The sequence below is a fragment of the Carcharodon carcharias genome, chromosome 12 (assembly GCF_017639515.1).
Source record: "Carcharodon carcharias isolate sCarCar2 chromosome 12, sCarCar2.pri, whole genome shotgun sequence".
NCBI lineage: Eukaryota > Metazoa > Chordata > Chondrichthyes > Lamniformes > Lamnidae > Carcharodon > Carcharodon carcharias.
Window position 1 is genome coordinate 65,277,070 of NC_054478.1, and position 19,390 is coordinate 65,296,459.

Genomic DNA, 19,390 nt, shown 5'->3' on the forward strand with positions numbered 1-19,390 from the left:
CAAGCAAAGCTCAATAACTTCAACCTTCTGGGTCTCTGATGTACCCTCGGCATCACATGGAAAGACTAAGTCACTAATGCAGCAGTCCTTTCTAGAGCAAACATACCAGGCATGATTGCTCTAATCAAACAAAAAGGGCTTTGCTGCCTGACCACCAATTGTCTTGGAACCCCCTTATCTTTGGACCTGCTCTGCTGAGACCATGTGATAGTTGGTATGCAACAACCACCCCACTTAAAAAACAAATCAACACTGGCATCTTCCATTTGTCAAAATGAATTTTGAGACTTAGAATATTGGGACCCTCGTGGACAATCCCAGCAGTGACATTGTCATTGCCATCATAGCTCGGGAACTCGGATGCCTCAACGTTTCCGCCTTAAGTGAGACACGACATGTAGGAGAAGACCTACTGAAGGAACAAGGTGGGTGGGTACAGCGTTCCCTGGAACAGCCTTCCAAGCGAGGAACTGCTTGTCCATGGGATGGGCTTCGCCATCAAAAATGAGCTTGTCTGGTGTTGGAACTCGCTGCTCATTCACTGAATAAGGGAGGCCTCAATGAACCCACCAAGGTGGCCCTTCTCAGACAGTGGGTCATTGCCAACCTTCCAATCTCCAGTCACTAGGAGCTACAGTGTACCTATGGTCAACCCTAAAGTCCACCATAACAAGTACCTACAAAGAGGTCTTTATTCTCTCTACCAGGAAATATCATGATTGATTTGTGAGAATGACCACGCGATATAGGATCTAATTGACTGAGAAATGCAGCAGATCAACAAGTGGCTGAAGGCAGCGGTACAGCATAATACCCATGACATAACAAACAAGTGGGATAAAAAGAACATAGGAGATCCAACAACTTGCAGGCGCCCATAACATACACAGTTTCTTCAGCACTGTGAAGACAATCTATGGCTCAAGCATTCTAACGCCCACCACGGTGAGAGCCAAACTTGGAGGGGAGCCCATCAAGGACAGGGAGGCAGTCAGTGCTTGCTAAAGAGATCATTTTGAGGCACTCCTCTACTGAGGTTTTGTCTTTGACTTGAATGTCCTCAACTCCATTCCTCAATACCCCTTCTAGCTCAGTCTCGATGCTTCCCTGGTCTGCAGCAAAGTTGAAAAAGCTATTTGACAGCTGAAAAACCAGAAGGCCTCTGGAGCAGATGGACTCTCTGCCGAAATTCTGAAACACAAGCGAGATACACTCCTGGCACTGTTGCACATATTCCTCATCTGAGGAATATGACGCTGTGATCGTGACTATATTCAAGAATGGAGACAAGTCTCATTGTGGTAACTATAGAGGACTCTCCCTGCTGCATGCCACAGAGAAGATCTTTGCAAGGATTTCCTCAATCACCTCCTCTCAGTGGCCGAAAAACTTCAAGTCACAGTATGGCTTCTGGCTGTTGAGAGGCACCACAGTGATCTCCACTGCATGGCAAATTCAAGAAAACTGCAAGGAACAGCGTCAGCCGCTGCACATGGCCTTCTCAAATTTGGCTGCCATCAGAAATTTGTGACCATCCTCTGCCTACTTCTTGATGACATGCAAGCCATGATCCTCACTAACGGAATTGCCATAGACCCGATCTCAGTGAAGAGGGGGTCAAACAATGAAGAGAGCCCTCTTCTCCATGTTCCTCGCTGAAATACTGCACCTCACCTCCAGCAAATTACCCACAGGCATGAAGGTAATCTACAGAATAGAGGGGAAACTGTTCAACCTACGCCACCTGCAATTCAAAACCAAAACCACTCCAACCTCAGTCGTGGAGCTTTAGTATGTAGACGATGCTTGTGTGTGCACGCTCTCTGGAAACTGAGCTCCAGGTCATTGTTGACAACTCCATGGCAAATGAGAAAATGAGCCTTTCACTAAACTCTTGGAAAACTAAGCTCCTCTTCCAGTCAGCTCCCACAGCACAACAACACCTCCCATTGATTTAAGATCAACGGTGAGATCCTGGAAAATGCAAGAAATTTTCAATATTTTGGGAGCCTACTCTCAACTGTCACGACTCACTGGGGATAGTGCATTGTAATATCAAGCCCCACAGTTCCCGAGCCATGACAAATGTGAAAAGTTTGATCAAACCACCAGATTGTCCTAATTCTACCCAATTGTTTAATTTAGGTTAACAGAATACGAGGGCCAGATTTGTAAACTTAATAAGTAAATAACTGTTTATTGAACAAACTGTCGTTAACCAGTGGCAAAAGAAAGAAATATGAACAGCTAATTTCTAACATTATAACTTAAACTGTACCCCCTCCTTAAATCCCTATACACACACGTAAAAGACACACAAAAACATGGATTTTGAGGGTGGGATAAAACAGTTCATTAACGCCAATTCCGAAGTACAGGATTCAATGGGTTGATTTTGATCGATGTCTTCTAAATTCCATTCAGTTCTTGTTGATGACATGAGGTGGTCTTCCAGCACTTACAGTATTTAGTTCACTGGTTAAGCACATGCCTTTCAATGTCTCTAACAGTGATTTTCCCCTTTGCCCCTTGACAGGGCTTTTCAGAGAGAGAGCAGGTTATAGAGAAAAGAGGAGAAAAAAAAGTTATCTATTATTGTGGAATTACTGGCATCTTCCCCACACAGGTTTTAGGTCTTGTTCCTTTCAGGCTAGGTGCTATTCAGCTGCACTGCTCCTCACACAAACCCTACTCACCTGGTCAGGAGCCAATTAAAATGCTGTTGTTAGGCAGTTTCCTTGGTCCAGGACTCCTTTCCGGCATCATCCTGTCTTTCATGGTGCACTTTATTCCAGGACTGCAACATTGTATATGTATCTCATCCTGTTCCAGTGGGCATGTCTTTCAATCTGCAGCCATTGTAATTTTAATCCACAATCCAACAGAAAATAAAAAGATATTTTCTTTACAACAATCCCACAAAAATAAAAAGATATGTTCCTTATACAATGAAGGCAGAAATTAATGGTGAAATATATCATTGCTTCCAATGTGACAGTAGATCCTTTGCCTGACTGTAGAAAAGAGTATTTGAGGACCAGGATTTCAAACCCCAAGACTAAGGTCATGGTTTGCTGGGCAGCAGTGATCCCCACACTCCTAAACATTTCAGAGACTTGGACAACCTACAGCAGGCATCTAAAAGCATTGGAGAATTACTATTAGTGGTACCTTCACTCCAAATCTGGTGACTAGAGAAGTGGTCTTCTCCCAAGCTAACTGGCCTAGCATTGAGGTGCTAATCCCTCAAAAACAATTCCACTTGTGTGTCTGACACCAATCTCCTGAAGAAACTGCTCAACTTGGTAGTGGCAAGAGAGGCCCAGGAAGACAGAGGAAATGCTTTAGGGATGTCCTCAAAACATCACTGAGGAGATCAAACATCCCTGACTTATAACTGACCAAAATGGAGAAGGTTTATTTGGGAAGGCACCAAACATGGCAAAAGGCTTCATCGGGATCATGCAAAGGTGAAGTCAAAATATCAGAAAAAGCACACAAACCTCCAAACACCACCTCTGCCTAATCCTTCATGCACCACATGTCCTGCATGTGCCAGTCTGTAGATCATATATTGAACTTATCAGCCACCCCAGAACCAATTGAATTAAAGTGGAAGCAAGTCATTCTCAATCCCAAGGTATTGCCTATGAAGACAACATGGTGGAATAAAGATGGCTACATCCCCAAGGATTGTTTCAAACTGGGAGGTTGCCGATGCCAAGAGACCAGCAGGGTGCCCAAAACTCCGATTCAAGGATGCTGTCAAATGAGACATGAAATCCTTCAACATCAATCACAATAAGTGAGAAAATTTAGCTGATGATGCAAATGCTGACACCAGCTGTGGGCAGGAATTCGCCACCCTGACAACGTGTGGTTTCAGAAGCTCCAAAGCAGACGTCAGCCCTGCAAAGAAGACATCAGCAGAGATCACCCTGCACCACTGGCAAGGAGCAACTTCATGTGTGACACTTGTGGCAGACTATGGCTGGGATTTTCCGTCCCGCCCTCCGCTGAGATTGTCCGGTCCCAATGAAAGTCAATGGACATTTGGCTGGGCCACTGAATCTCCTGCAGCAGGTCCCGCCATGGTGGGGCGGAAGATCCAGGCTTCTGTCTTTCCAAAATCGACTTGTTGAGCCATCAAAAGAAGTGCAGCAGATGAGCTCATCTGGCCTCACCAAATTGCTCGCAAATGAAAGGATGCCAATCAAGAAACCGATCAATGTATCTCAAAATTTATAATTGTGATTAAACAATAAAGCAACCATAGAGTATAATTCTGGTACCTGTATTGTCAAAGTGGAATCACCCACTGCTCTTGAATTGAAAGCTTGTGCCTATGTTTAAACCATCCTTTCTTATCTCCGCTGCCCTCACCTCCAATAGGAAGTGCGAGGAGCTCATGAACCTCTTTATTTTAGTCTCAATCTGAGCAACATGTTGTGAGATGTGGTTGTAGAATTTGTAACAGTGATACAGGAGGGCGAGGTGAAACATATGATTGTTGGGTATGAGTCCTGATTGATAGAGATTTATTGGTAGTTCAGTGATGAGGATGTGGGACTTGAACAGTGTCTGAGGCACGTGGTGCAGTTATAGGATATGGCATTCGCTAACCTTGACCACTCGTGTCAGATCATTGTGGCACTGCATCTAGGTCCTCGGGACTAAGCCAGCATTGACCTCCCCGGCTATCTTCTCCCATTGCATTTTGAGCATGTGTCTGGAGCGCCCCTTGGCCCTTTGCAGAGCATCTGTTCTACTTTCCAGCTTACTCACCAAGGCTTCCCAAGTGTAATTTTTGAAAACATTGGTGCCATCTCTCTCTCATTTTGTACCATTTTTCACTGTATTGCAGGTTAAATTCACATCCTGCATGATTCCCTGCATGTGCTCTAGTCACAATGCATCTTCCCTTTTAAGAGGCTTATTCATGGGCAAGAATTATGAAGTTGGCGTGCAGCCTGCATTACACTGAACTGGGTTGGGTGAATTGCACACAGCGATGTGCACACCTGTGTTTGGGGGCTATCCAATTTAGCCCCTCAGATCTTTAGCTTGCCTCTTGCCATAGCATTTCCTGCACATGTAGAAAATGCAGAGAGAACATACTGGGCAGGATATTGAGTTCAGCGAGTGGCGGGGGGGTGGTGGGACCTGCTCACTGACGCATAAAATGACATGGGATGACATATGGCGGAATCCCCAACATCATCCCACGTCATTTCAATTTTCAGGTCAGTGGGGGCGCAGCTGAATCAGCTGTGCGCCCGCCGACCTGTCAACGGCCAATTGAGACCATTTAAAAACTAATTGAACTAGTTAAAGGACTTGCCCGTCCAGCCTTAATGTTGGTGGGCTGGCCGGGAGCTGGCGGGCTTCAGAACAAGCATGAAACCTCATCCACCGGTGGGATGAAGTTTCAAGTAGGTTTTTAAAAATTTAATAAAAGTTTAATTAAAAGTGATGATCATGTCCCAACTCATGTGACAGTGTCACTTGAGGGGACATGCCAGGGAAATTTTATTTTTCTATATATCACATTTTTGAATTTGGCGCCGATCTCCCTGAGGCAGCACTTAGTCTTAGGGAGACGAGTGCGCTTTTTAGCATGCTTGCCCCCCCACGTAAAATGGAGGCACGTCTCCAATTGGGAGTGCCAATCAGAGGTGTGCCGGCTCCTGGACTCTCCCCCCCCACCCCCACTGACGAGGGGACAATTCTTCCCACTGTATTCTAATTAATGTAAATGATCTAACGATGCTGAATCTGGCAAGGTCAACTTCCCTCCTTTCCAATGTGTGAGTATAGACATGCACCCTTTTATCTGAGATTTTGGACTCAGCTCTTCCCTGTTTTTGTCCTCCATTTGCAGAACAGCTTTACAAGAGTCAGAAGCCGCAACTATAGGGAGTAGCTTTGAGTGCTGATCTACTATCTTGATATGTTTGAGTCATGCGTACAGAACTGGTGTGGTAAATTGTTAGATGATAGTGTATTGGCAGCTACCTGGATTTATGGCATGCACAAGTAGAATAAGGTGATTGCCATTACATATTTGCTGCATGCGCAGTGAATAAGATTCCATTCCATTCATAACATTGAGAGGATTGTCATGTTGATCTTTGAGTGCCACATGCCTTCATTTGCTTTCATCTTATGTCTATGGGAACTCTGCTACTCAGTGGAACTGAATATTGTTCCTTTTTCTTTTGCTTCACTGTATACGGTTGGAATTGAATAGATCATGGATAGCATTCTTAATTTAGTGAACTGCTATGTGATTGGAATAACGTGGGTCTCCTATTGCTGCTTGAAAAGAAATTCTAGGGAGAGGTGACCTGAACTGGGATAAACCATGCTGCACTCCTGTTGAAAGTGGATTGCAGATCTTCAGCCAACAATCATTTAGCTAATAAGATTAGGGGAGCAAGGGAGTGCTTTCGTCATGGCCATCTGCGGCACCGTTAGAATGCATAAATGATAGAACCTTGGCAATACTTAAGAAATCTGACTCTTAAGAGCCTGCAATTTATTCCCTTCCATGTCCATATTGCATGTCTTTATAACATGGGGCGGAATTTTACTAGTTTAAAAATGTTTTTGCCTTCAGGATCAAAAGTAGGTCCTGATTCCACTGGTGTAATATGGCTGCACAGCGTTTCAATCTTCTGGGAGGCAGTTGTTATGACCACAGCTGATGTTAGTTTCTGCGCAAACCAAGTCCCAGAGGGAAGCTTGGCTTACGGGCCATACCCCTTTTTTGTATTCTGAAAACAAGAAGATGAATACTGATCTAAGCAGCAAAAAATCCAGTAACACTTTTGGGATTTTAAAAATTATAAGTAAAAGTTTTATTAACAAGAATAAAATAAAACTTAAGCACACAAGATTACAGTTGCAGTTACAAATTAGCCTTACAAAATAGTCCCCCAAAAGACTCCCAACTTGGTCAATCCCACAAGTAAACACCTTCCAGGCAACACTCCCTTTATAGATGTTTAACTGTAAAAATCCAGTAATATTACCCAAGGCAAACTGCTGTAGCTTTAATAAAGGTATACCACATGACCTCTAACTCTCTTCCACTCCGCTGTGGAATTCCAAGACTTAAAAAAAAACCTGTGTGTTGCAGCACAAGACTTTTCTGGCTTGACTGATGGCTGATTTAAATTGCATCTTCTCCCAACCTAGAGCTAAAGCTAACAGCTCCCAGCTCAGCTGACCTTAGCTCCATCTCACAGCTACCTTAAGCTTTCCACAGTAACTCTAAAATTACTTTTTTCCCCCTTCATCTCAGGTTCTATTGTTCTCACACGTCTTTGAGACTTAAACCCTTCCAAATATAAAATCTTTCTTGTTTTCTATCTGTCTTTACTTTCAAGTCAATACAATATAACATACCCTCTTCTACCTATGGAACTCCTACAAGATGCAAACATGTTTCTTGTCCCCTTTGATATTCAAACAAACTCTCAACTTATCTAAAAATGCAAATGGTAGATCCAACCAATTTACTTGTACCTCAAACCTAACATCTCTATCCTTTCAGACAACCTGTCTCCTAGTAACCTCTGCCCAGCTTAACTAAATCATTTACACACACGTGCAGTGACACACAGCCTCCTTTACAGAATAACACAATATTCCCCAAAAACATTTTTAATGGGGGCGTTCACCTGGTGTCTTGGCCAGATTTGTCCATGAAACACCATTATTAAAACAGATTACGTTATCTTTAAGTTCATTGGCGTTTGTGGAATTTTTATGTGTGTAAATTGGCTGCTGCATTACAATAACTATAAAGTGTTTCCGCTATCACGAGGTTGTGAAAGAAGATTTGTAAATGCAAGATCCTCCATTTTTTCTGGACTGTATTTCATACTCCCACTTATATAACTATATTATAAATAGAGGTGTTAATTATTTGGGGGAAATATATCAGAGGGATTAGTCATGCCCCTGTAAATAGCCTGAGTTTGTAGAAACATCCCAAGGAATTGGTAGTGGTGGGCTTTGTACTTAGACCTCCCCATTAGATTGGCAAGTCTCAGACTATACTAAAAGAATATGTAAGAACCCATAGGCCTGCTAGTTCCAATCAGTCTTGCACCTTCAGCTTGATTCCCATGCAAAGCCCTGCCAGGGAGTAGGCTTGCACTAGCCGTGTAACTGGACCTTTCCCTCAACCTCCAAAATCTGAATGCACAGAGACATGGACTGACTGAGCACACATTGGCCGAATCTGCCCATTCAGCACACATGTAAGAAGGGTGAACAGGAAAAATTAATTCCATTCTTAACTTCTGGAACACGCTTCATATTCTCAGTTACATTCTTGATATAAAACAACTTCATCTTTTTTCCAATATACATAACCTGCAATTGATTTTATAAAATCTTAAAAAGGTACTTCAAAACCTTCTAAAGATTGTTGAGAAACCTCTGATTCCATTAGGTGAACCCTTGTCTGAAATGCTTCAAGTTACTATAGTGAAAATTATGTCACATCCAAGCTGAAAATTTATTCAAATTAAATTCTTCAAATGTTAAATGTTTAATTTTGTACATAAAACCTTTCAGCCTGTAAGAATAGTTAGTAAGATTACATACTGTAGGAGGAATACCAACTGGAAGATGCAACGCACAATGCCATCTGCTATAACTGCACTGTTTCTTGCTCTTACACAAAGCCCACAGTTGCATGATCCAAAGATTTTTTTTGGTCACGCTGCTTGCTTCCTTATGGGGAAAACTGGAAGTACATAAGGATATTACCCTACATTTCGACTCTCTACAGATCCAGTAACAGCCCAATTGACTCCAAATTTTTGTTGCCGGTCCAACCTTATGGATGGCGGATGGTCAAATCGGCCTTTGCATATTTCATCAACCTCATCCAAGAGCGGGATAAAATTTCCATGATGAGATAAAATAAAAATAAATATCTGTGGACAGCATTTTTATCAGCAATATTTTCAATGATTGATTTTGATAAATGGACACTTTTTCAGCTTTTAAAGCTTTATTTTGGTCTTTTCAGGTGTCTAGCTCCCTGAGGAAGCTGCCTGCCTTCAGGGAGCTTTCTCGCAGCGCTCACCCATGCCCGTAGAAGCGTCATTGCCCGCCCCTACCCCGGCATTGCTGAGCATTTGAGTGCGTGTTTCACACTGGCTGGCTGTTGATTGGCCAGCCAGTGTGAAATCGTGTTCGGAGGCTGATCACGGTTGGTGGTCCATTTCCCAACTGCTCCCAGGCCCGCCAATCGGGCACCCCCGTCAAAGGTAAAATTCAGGCCCATGTGTCACTGTGTGGTAGTACTGTAGAATTGATAGATACTTGAATGAAAAAAGTAAGTGTGTTGATTTGAAAAAAAAATCCCTGATGTTTTATTTTTCAGAAATTCATACTATACTTGGAAACTCCCATGGGATGCCTTGTGCTCTACCATTTAAATATAACAATAAATGGTACCATGAGTGTACTAATGAAGGGAGAGAAGATAAACTCCTTTGGTGTGCAACTACCAGCAATTATGATGTTGATGAAATATGGGGGTTTTGCCCAAATTTAGGTAAGAGTTTAAGATAGTTGTGCACCATTAGCAGTTTAACATTTCTAACTTCCAGCAATTAACGATTTTTGTTTATCTTTTTACAGATCCTGGATGTGATATGGTTTGGGAAAAGGATCCTGTTTCACATACTTGCTATCAATTTAATTTTCTGGCTCTTCATTCTTGGAATGAGGCCCGTGCTTCATGTCAGGCACAGGGAGGAGATTTGCTGAGTATCAGAGATCTTAAGGAACAGGAATATCTCAACAGTAAGTTTATGAACAAGGAGTGCTCTGATTTTAACCTGAGGAAATTGTAAATGTGTCACAGACACCAATGTAAAATCTTTTGTTCAGCTGTGTTTGAAAATTTCTGTGTTTTAACTTGTGCCTTTATTGTCAGCACTCATAAATGCCTCTTCGCATAGCTGTTTCCATATGAAGGACATTTTTTTATTTTTATGGACAAAATATAAAATGCTGGCACCAGACCAGCTGCTATCATTCATCACGAAACAAAATCAACATTCTACCTCTGACATCTTACTTTAAAAAAAAAATCACATCACTGACATAAGTATAAGTGCATTCACTGATAAAACAGATTTTTAGGTTCAAATGACCATGATTTTATCATCCGAACAGTTCATGTGAGTATTCAAATCTAGGTAATGCTTTATTAATAGCTGTGGGCATTCTGGATGAGCATGTCATTATATTCCATTGTGCTACACTTTCTAGAGGGTAATTGAGGGGAACCTTGAGGATAATTTTAGCTGAACTAAGGTGGCCCAAATGGCCCACTCATCCATTACAGCTTTTGTGTGAGAAACACTGTCTTATGCTATTATTCAATTTAGAAAAGATAGTTACATTTTGAAACTGACTATTTGTCACCAATGTTTGATGACATTTGGAATGAGCAAATGTGATGAGATAGATACATTATTTCCTCATTCCTTTTTTACTACATTGTGTTTTGAAAGCAAACAAAGCCTGATAGAAACAGACACGAATGAAGGGCAGAAAGGAGGTGGGTAGGAACTAATGAGGATGAGATGGACTCTGACCTCTTGCCACTCACCTGTGGGGGAATGTGGGAAGACTTCCTTGGCAGCATCTCTCAAACACACAAATCCACCACCTTAAAGGACAAGGGCAGCAGGTGCATGAAAATACCATCACCTCTAAGGCCACACCATCCTGGCTTGGATATATATCTGCTGGATCAAAAACCTGGAGATCCTGACCTGACAGCATTAATGGAGCAGCTTCACCAAATAGATTTCAGCAGTTCAAGAAGAAGGCCAACTACCACCCTCTCTAGGGCATCTGGGGGTGAACAATAATTATTGGCTTTACCAGTGACACTGAAGTCCTGAGAATTAATATTTTAAAACCTACAGTTTTCTTTTTAGGGCACAGTCACAGAAAATGTCTTTGCATCATGGAATTCATTGCTGCATGATGCATTTTGGAAATGGCATGAGAATTCACTGACCAGAATGGCATTGCCCTTTAACTGGTATTGAATAAGTTGAGACAAAAGTCGGTGCATTTGGCATTGTGACAGTCCACTTATTGACACTGGAAGAATTGCTGGCGACGGGAATGTCATGGTTGAATGAATGACCATCAGTGGTGCAGGGATGGGCAAAAGGTCTAGTATCAGCCTTTAATTGGCTTTAAGAAGTAACCTGCATTGAAAAAAAACACTAAGTATTTTTGTTTCAATTTGGAGATGCAACTGCCAATTTGGAGGTGCAACTGCCAATCACAGTGCAAACAAAATGTTGTACTTCATCAGGTCTATTGGTTACCAGACAAAAATTGCAGCACAGGAAACAGTCCCTGGCGTGCAAGTCAAAATCGAAATGGTTGCAATGAAAGCCAAACAAAAAATTGCATTCATATCATCATTATGGATAGTAGACTGGCGTTTGAACATGCCCAGGAATAACATAGCTGCTAGAAATCAATTGAATTATTCCACTGGTCACTTAGTGGGTCACTTTTATAACATAAACAACCATCATTATTATTCTTCAGGAAAAATAATTTGCTTTAATGCACTAACCTGATGTGTGAAAACTAAAGAAATATTAATTGATCAATACAGTATAATGTTCATTTGTTTTGTCGCATATTTTTGCTTAATTGATGTGTGCTACTTTATACTATTAGAGGATGTGAAATGAGTTAAATCTTAACAGTACTATAATAACTAGTTCGCACTGCTGCAAATTTCACACAGCTGCAAAACTTTTTTTACAGAGCATTTGAAAAATGTTGGAATTCTGGCATGGATAGGCCTCAATCATTTGGATGAAGTTACTGGGTGGCAGTGGTCAGATGGAGAACCTTTGAGCTTTGTAAATTGGGACACAGGTATTTAGGAAACTGTTTTGGTGAATGTTATCATGAAAAATGTTATCATGAAAAATATTCAACTATCCCTTGACTATTATTAACTTGATTTTATCAAATTTATATCTTTGATTTTGGATTCCATTATTACAACCATGGAAGATTTGATAGGGAGAAAGGACCATAATCTATCCCCTGACTCTCCAATTTAAAATTCAAATCTAGATGATCAAATAATGGAGACATATTTGATATGGGTAGAATGTTGACCCCCCTCTCCGCCCACTGGCTTTTGTGAGCTACCACAAGCAATTTCTATTCTTTCCTCTTTATGTATTTTTCAGACTATGTAAATGGTTTAAAATTCAATATGAATACCATACCAAATCCATTAGAATAGATTTAAATATCAATTGCAGCAATGTGGAGAGAAACCCAAATTTAAACCTTTCAATGTTATGTTCCACAGATCAGCCTCGGGGCTCGTTACTGGGAACACCATATCACTGTGGGATACTGAGCTCTAAATTAGACTACCATTGGAGCAGCGCTGTATGTGAAACAGCCCTACCTTATATTTGTAAAAAAATGATGAACTTTACAAAAAAAGTGGAACCCTTTGGTAAGTTAGGATTTTTCTGAATTTTTCATTTCTGTTTCTTGTATGTACTAGATTTAATAAAGCACTTTGTAGAACATTATCAGTGATGGCATGGCCTTCCACCATTTTGACCAAGTGGCTTTTCTTCATGTGTGAATTTGCAGACAGAACGCCAGTTAACTCTTGAACTCTAGAAGTCATCATAACCAAGTCCAACCCTTCCCTCACCCAGTGTCTTTTGGGCACCCACTTCCAGCAGGAACTGCCAATTATCAATCCAGGAACAGGAAGCCTGCAATAGTAGAAGTTTTATTTACTGTAGCTTGGAATGCTGATATGAATTGTAGCTTTGCCACTGCTGCCCCAGTTGAGATCAGCTAACACAGCACAACCAGAATTTGAACTTCTGATCTCCTTGCTCCTTCAGCTCACTTTGAAACTGCATGGTTCATTTAGCCTGTGAGTTATGAGGAAAGCTAGTTTTAAAAAAAAGTAACCTTTTTTCTATTTTTAACGTTCGTTCTTGGGATGCGGGTAAGGCAAAAGTTGTTACAGGTCCTGGTTACCCTAAGGGCATTTAAAAGGCAACCACGTTGTGTGGGGCAGAAGAAGTGAGACCAGGTTCTCTCTCCCAGTTGGTATTTTATAACAACCTGACAGCTTTAATGATCAATTACTCAGGTGGGTGCACAAATTATTACATTAATTGAAATTGCTTTGACATCTTGTTATGATGGGATTTCTCATTTATGCAGTTTCTGTGCTTTTTGCTTCTACCACATAATCCTGAAGTAGAAAATATTTAATAGATAATTCATTACTCAGCTATGGCTGAGTGGTAAAGCTCTCTCTTCTGAGCCTGAAAGTTGTGAGTTTAAATCCCACTTAAGAAACTTGTTCACAAATTCTACGCTGGTTTTCCAGTGCAGTACAGAGGAAGTGTTGCACCCTTGGAGGTGCCATCTTTGGATAAGACTGTAAACTAAGGCTCCATTTTCAGGTGGTTGTAAAAGATTCCATGGGACTATTTAAAAGAAATTCTACCCAGTGTCCTGGCCAATCCCTCAAACAGCACATAAAACCTCGTCATCATCACGTTGTTGCTTGTGGACCCTCACTGTATGCTACATTTCCACCAGTCCAACAGTGATTACACATCACTAAGTACTTAATTGGTTGTAAAGTGCTTTGTGAGTTCATGTGATTGTGAAGAATTTGATGAAAATGCAAGTCTTTTTTCTTTTACTATTGACTTCATTGACAGAATTCTGGCAGTATAGGACCACATACTGTGAACCTGGCTGGCTTTCCTACAATGGATTCTGCTATAAAATGCATAAAGAAGATTTGAACTGGAAAGATGCTCTGATGTCCTGTCACCTACATGGAAGTGAACTAACTAGTATGCACTCATTGGCAGATGTGGCAATTCTCATTAACCAATTTAAAAATGGTGAGTTCACACTCATTTGCGGAATTTAATGCAGCCCATGGGGTGGGAACCGGGGCTGAGGGGTAACCATAGAATCCTGCAAGAGGCTGCATAGCGGAGACCCATCCCAGGAACCCTGGGCTGAATTACACAGGTAGCGGAGAGGCAGCAAAGTGATAATGCTATATGGAAGCAGAGGCAAGTTACTTGAGCTCTTTAAAAAGGTCATTATATCGTATTAGCATCCCTCTGCCTGGAATTAAATGGTACCTTCCAAATTTAACATGCAGGAGGATTATGGGTCATCAGATCCCCAGATATTCAAAGGCGGTTGTATCCTCAGACTCTAAGGGGAAGATCAGCCATTGTGGAGCTGCCTTCCATTGTAGTGGAAACTTTTGTTGAAAAAGGAGAGGAAGCCAATGAACTTGCAAAGGAAAGAGGTAGCTCAGAGAAGTTGAGGGGCAACTATTGGTATTACCGGTTGCTGATCTTGGGATGAAAGGGGGAAATGGTCCAAAAAGTGGGACTTCTGCACCCAGCCCTCCTGGATCCTTGAGTGGTGGAGGAAAGGTGGAGAGGAAGTGTGCACCAGGCTCCAGAGTCCCCAATGCCAGTGCAGCAGCAATAGCAACAAGAAGTGTGGGCTGCAGAATTACACCATGGGGAACAGCAGCAGGAAAGAGGCTGAAGGTGGGTCATGCCACATGCTGGAGTGTTCAGAAGTCGATAACCTATCTCCATATGTTGGAGCACCAGTGTCAAAGAAAATGCACCCATCAAGGGAGTTTGCAACCAATCTCTGTGCGAAGTTGCAGGACGACTTGCAACCGATTGGACTGGGTTGGCACCCAATGACACTGATGCTGAAAATCACCACAGCACTGAATTTCAGCACATCTGGTTCCTTCCAAGGATCTACTAGAGACATGTGTGGGATATCCCAGGCAGCCGCACAACACTGCATTATGGAGGTGAGCAAAGCACTGTTTGAGTGCTGGAGAGTTTGTGCAATAGCACACTGACCTTGATAGCCAGGCTGAGAGGTTGTTGGCTTTAGGACCATTGCAGGATTTCCATGTGTGCAACGTGTAATAGATGGTACATGTGGCCATCAAAGTTCCATTGGACTAGCCCACAGCATTGATAAACAGAAAGGGCTTCTACTCCTTAAACGTCTAGCTAGTATGCTTGCTGCCTGTTCACCCGCCCCTGCCACAATTTTACGGGCAACGGTGGAGGTATTGGATGGGATGCCCACCCTTGATCCAACTAAGGCCCTTAAGTGGGCAATTAATGTCCAGTTAAGGGTTTTAACCTGCCATTGCACCGATGTAATGAGCAGCAGAAGAGGCCAGTGCCCAACGTACAGACAGCCAGGTTTGACTCTGCTGGCTGCTGGCTAGTGAAAGGGTAGGGGGTTACCTCCCTCCCGGGTCCCCATGCCAGTTGAAGGTCACCTCACCATAGTTTGCCTTCCCACACCCACCCTTCCTCTGAGGCTTGAACATCCTTCTCCTCGGAGGTGGACTGCAGGGTCCCTGTGGAGGCAGCAACCTGTTTGTACAGAGTGCAGATACCTGCATTGGGAGAAGACAAAAAGTTAGGGTATTGGCTTTCCTGTTCCCCTTTTCCATCCATCCCTGATGTGCACTTCCTTTCTGCCTAGAGGTGAACACCAAGTTCTAAGTTTCAAGCAATGGCATTGCTTGTGTGATGAGATCAATAAGAGGCACAAATCCTTTTCAGGTTCATGCCTTGTTTAAATTTGGTGGATAAGCTATGAACTTAAACTGCGTTGGTGATTGGAAGTCTCATCTATTGGAGGAAGGAATTTTGGGCAACCTAACTGTCTATAGAATTCAGGCATGGCATCAAGTTACTGCAGTTGAACAAGGAGTGAATGGTGACTTTTATGCATCCTGTGCTTAAGCCTGTAAAACGGAATTCAATAGCATCACGGATGTATTTGCTGAGGCCATACTTGCTAACTTTGAATGAAAGCTTTGATAGGGGCTTCCAAGATATCAAAGCACTCCTACGGTCTGTTTTCCCACAGGTTAGTAGGAATGCTGTGGCACTGCCCCACAAGAATGGCAGCAGTGTGATAGGAGGTGCATGTTGTCCTCCTTCAGGAACCTTCATGCTTGTTGCTCTGCAATCCCCTTGTCCAGTGACAGTCTTAGTGCCACAAAATCGGCTGGACCTTCTCAGATCTGAGCTCTCTGAGATCATTGGCTATGATTATCTCAAGTTCCCTCACTGAATGCTGAGCAGCCATGTACATTACAAGCTGAAGCCACTCCTGGCACCCCATAGGAGTAAATAAAAGAGCACTTAAGACAGGCACTAGATGGTTGCACCAAAGTGAATAGTAGTAAGTGGCAGGGGAAATATCACTATAAATTACATTCTTTTTTTAAAATTCTATTATGCAGTGTTCGAATATTTGATAACCACACAAGCTTGCAGGATAGAAGGGCCTTGCACTTCCTTATCCGCAGTGTCCTCCTGTTATGCATGCTGCCCAGCTTTCATGTCACCTTCTGCTGTTGGCTGAATGGATTGGCCAACTGGATGGCAAAACTGTGCAACATAGAGCAAAGAATAGACTAGTCTCCTTGAGATGAAACCAGAAAGTGCTGGCAATACTCAACAGGTCAGACACCATCTGTAGAGAGAAACAGAGTTAATTGTGACCCTTCATCAGAACAGACTTCTTGTAAGTTATACAACAGGACACCTCCAGACCTATCTATGTAGCAACAGTTCTCCAGAGAATTGTCTGGCAAACCCTTGAGATTTGCTACAAAGAGAATGATTCTCTGATGGGTGTGATGGGCCGAAATTGTTATTTTCCATTTGTTTTCTCCTCAGCAATATATTTTTGCAAGATACGCGTTTGTGAGTTCTGCAATGCATTTGCAATTGCAGCCAATTTTACCATGCTTGTGTTCAGGTACTTTATACCTCAATTGATACAAGTTCATTGAATATGTCTCTTATTTCTTAACATACATTAAACGTTGTGAATTTTTTGTAACTGATAAGTGATTTATATTGACATAGTCTCTACCAGTAAAGGTTTTGGTGTGCCAAGTGAATTACCAAGTGTTAAGACAGATTTCTAAATAATCTTTCATTGATGAACAAATCTCCTGGATATGTACAGAATAAACCACTTTCCTCTTCGTGAGTTCTGTGCCCGAAGGCAGGTCCTTGGCGATTATTCACTGAACCACGGTACAGTGCTGTGATTTTTTTTACTACGGGTGGAATAAGGAAGCAGGCCTCAAACCTACCTCAGCCAGAACAGGGATTTAACCTGTGCTTTTGGTGCTAACCTGATCCACACGCAAGTCATTTAGTCAACTAAGCTAACCAGACTCTCAGGGTAAACCTACTGTATATCAAATCTATGCACCATTTTGACCTAATTGCTGCCATGAATGTGAAAACTTACAGTGAAGAAAGCTGGCAGTTATGTACTGAGAAAATTATTTCAAGCTGTCTGACCTAACTAAATATATATACACAATCTTTCTGCCAGAAACTGTACCAGAAGTTTGGATTGGACTTGCCAACAACAGGACACCAGCTGTGTTTGCATGGTCAGAAGGATCACCTGTGACATTCACTTACTGGCATAAAAATGAACCACATGTTCCATATAACACCACAGAACAGTGTGTGTCATCACAGAAGGTTGTAAATATATTTACTAATATTTCAGTGCCTTCTTGAACTGTTATTTTACTGTCTAGCCACAGACCATTTGAGTGCTGCTTTAGAAATAATATCCCTTCTGTTAATCTTATGAATACTGTATGTGATTCAGATAGTCAGAAGTAAAACCCTTTGTATTTTTTTAATTAATTAAATGTTCAGAAACACAGATATCTTTTACTTTAGAAAAACATCTACTTAACTGAATTGTTAGAATACGTTAAAGTTTATAAAACTTTTCATAACGATAGCAGATTTAGAAATAGGCTAGTTATATTTAACCACTCTTTTATGCCTTATTTCATGATCTGCCACCACTCTCTGAGCTTGAATAGTTTTTAGTTTAGTGTCCCACTTTTTAATCAAAGACTTATCAAAACTATTGCAGGTCTTCAAATCTACAGGTCTCTCTGTGGACGCAAACAAGTCAGTGTGATGTGGGATGTTTAGCTGTTATAGAGATCTGTTAAATGCTTTTGGGGATGAAGGACTATTCATGTGAAACTTTCTTTCAAGATATTATGTAACTAGGGAAAACTCAGTGATTGTAAACCTTCTGAGGAAAAAGTGGGTTAGTGGTTGAATGCCTGTTATTTTTTCCAGTTCAATGTTTGCCTTTTTAGCTAAATTTTAAGCTGTCTCAAATGACCTGTTCTTGTACTTATACCTGAACTGTACATTTGCAAGCTAGCTGTATATTTTTTGCCATCCAATCTTTTTAACTTGTTACTTTAGGGAAGAGTTCATAATCTTATCTGGCCACCCATATATCTTTGTATTTGAAACAAGAACGTTTCACAATATTCATTGAAAGACTGATATTAGTTGTCAAAAGAAGCTGTTTTGCATTTGATGTCATGCTGCTTAATTGACAAAGCAGTGTAAGCAGCTTCTTATATTCTTAATGATCCTGGATAGCACTCCTTCTTTGGTATATGCTGAAAATAAAGTTTTACTTTCCTCTATCATGATGTGGCATAATCTTTCTGATAGTACAATGACAACTTGGATTTATATAGTACTTTTAATGTAGTAAAATAATGTTGAATACCTAACCGTTGTCTTCATTTTACATGCAATAGTAATATTTTATCTGCAATATCCACTTGTTAATATTTTTAATTGATGGGATATTTGTGTATGTGTAATTGTTATGCCATTTTTGGACCAGAGCAAACAAACACCTGGTGAGATTTACACAGCTAAATGTTTGCAAATAGACAAGTAGATGTTCAAAAAAGCACTGTGTTGCAGTAATATGTGGTCACAGTTATTTTGCATTATGTCTTTGAATTAATAGTTTTTTTTTAATTTTAATTAACAGGATGGCCAATGGAAAGTTAAAGACTGTGAGGAAAATATATGGAGCATTTGTAAGAAGCCAGGAAAAGTGGAACAGGGACAAACTGGAAAGGATAAGGGCTGTCCTGAGGTGAAATAGCTATTTCTGGGAATACAATATGGATTTGTTTTAATGTTTTAACCAATATTGGGTGGAAATTGTTATTGGTGTGGGTGGAACATCTGTGTATTATAAAAGGGTAACAGAGTAGTACTATTAAGAGTTTGATTTACTGCATGATTCCCACTTGTTTCTGATATACTGTCAAATTACTCTTCAGAGGCTTATGTGTGCTGCAGCATTAAAGGCATAAGAGTAGTTAAGCTTACTATCTCTGGCATAATGGCCTGGGTTTTGTTCT

At 41.3% G+C, this 19,390-nt stretch overlaps 1 protein-coding gene across 1 annotated transcript in view; it reads left to right on the forward strand.

The window, feature by feature from the left end:
- pla2r1 (phospholipase A2 receptor 1) overlaps nucleotides 1-19,390 on the forward strand; it is a 127,968-nt gene that overhangs the window by 23,310 nt on the left and 85,268 nt on the right. The window contains exons 3-9 of the mRNA XM_041200246.1: nucleotides 9,407-9,580; nucleotides 9,667-9,831; nucleotides 11,836-11,949; nucleotides 12,398-12,550; nucleotides 13,794-13,982; nucleotides 17,512-17,669; nucleotides 19,012-19,119. Coding sequence (XP_041056180.1) covers nucleotides 9,407-9,580; nucleotides 9,667-9,831; nucleotides 11,836-11,949; nucleotides 12,398-12,550; nucleotides 13,794-13,982; nucleotides 17,512-17,669; nucleotides 19,012-19,119 — 1,061 coding nt within the window. The remainder of the gene's footprint in view (nucleotides 1-9,406; nucleotides 9,581-9,666; nucleotides 9,832-11,835; nucleotides 11,950-12,397; nucleotides 12,551-13,793; nucleotides 13,983-17,511; nucleotides 17,670-19,011; nucleotides 19,120-19,390) is intronic.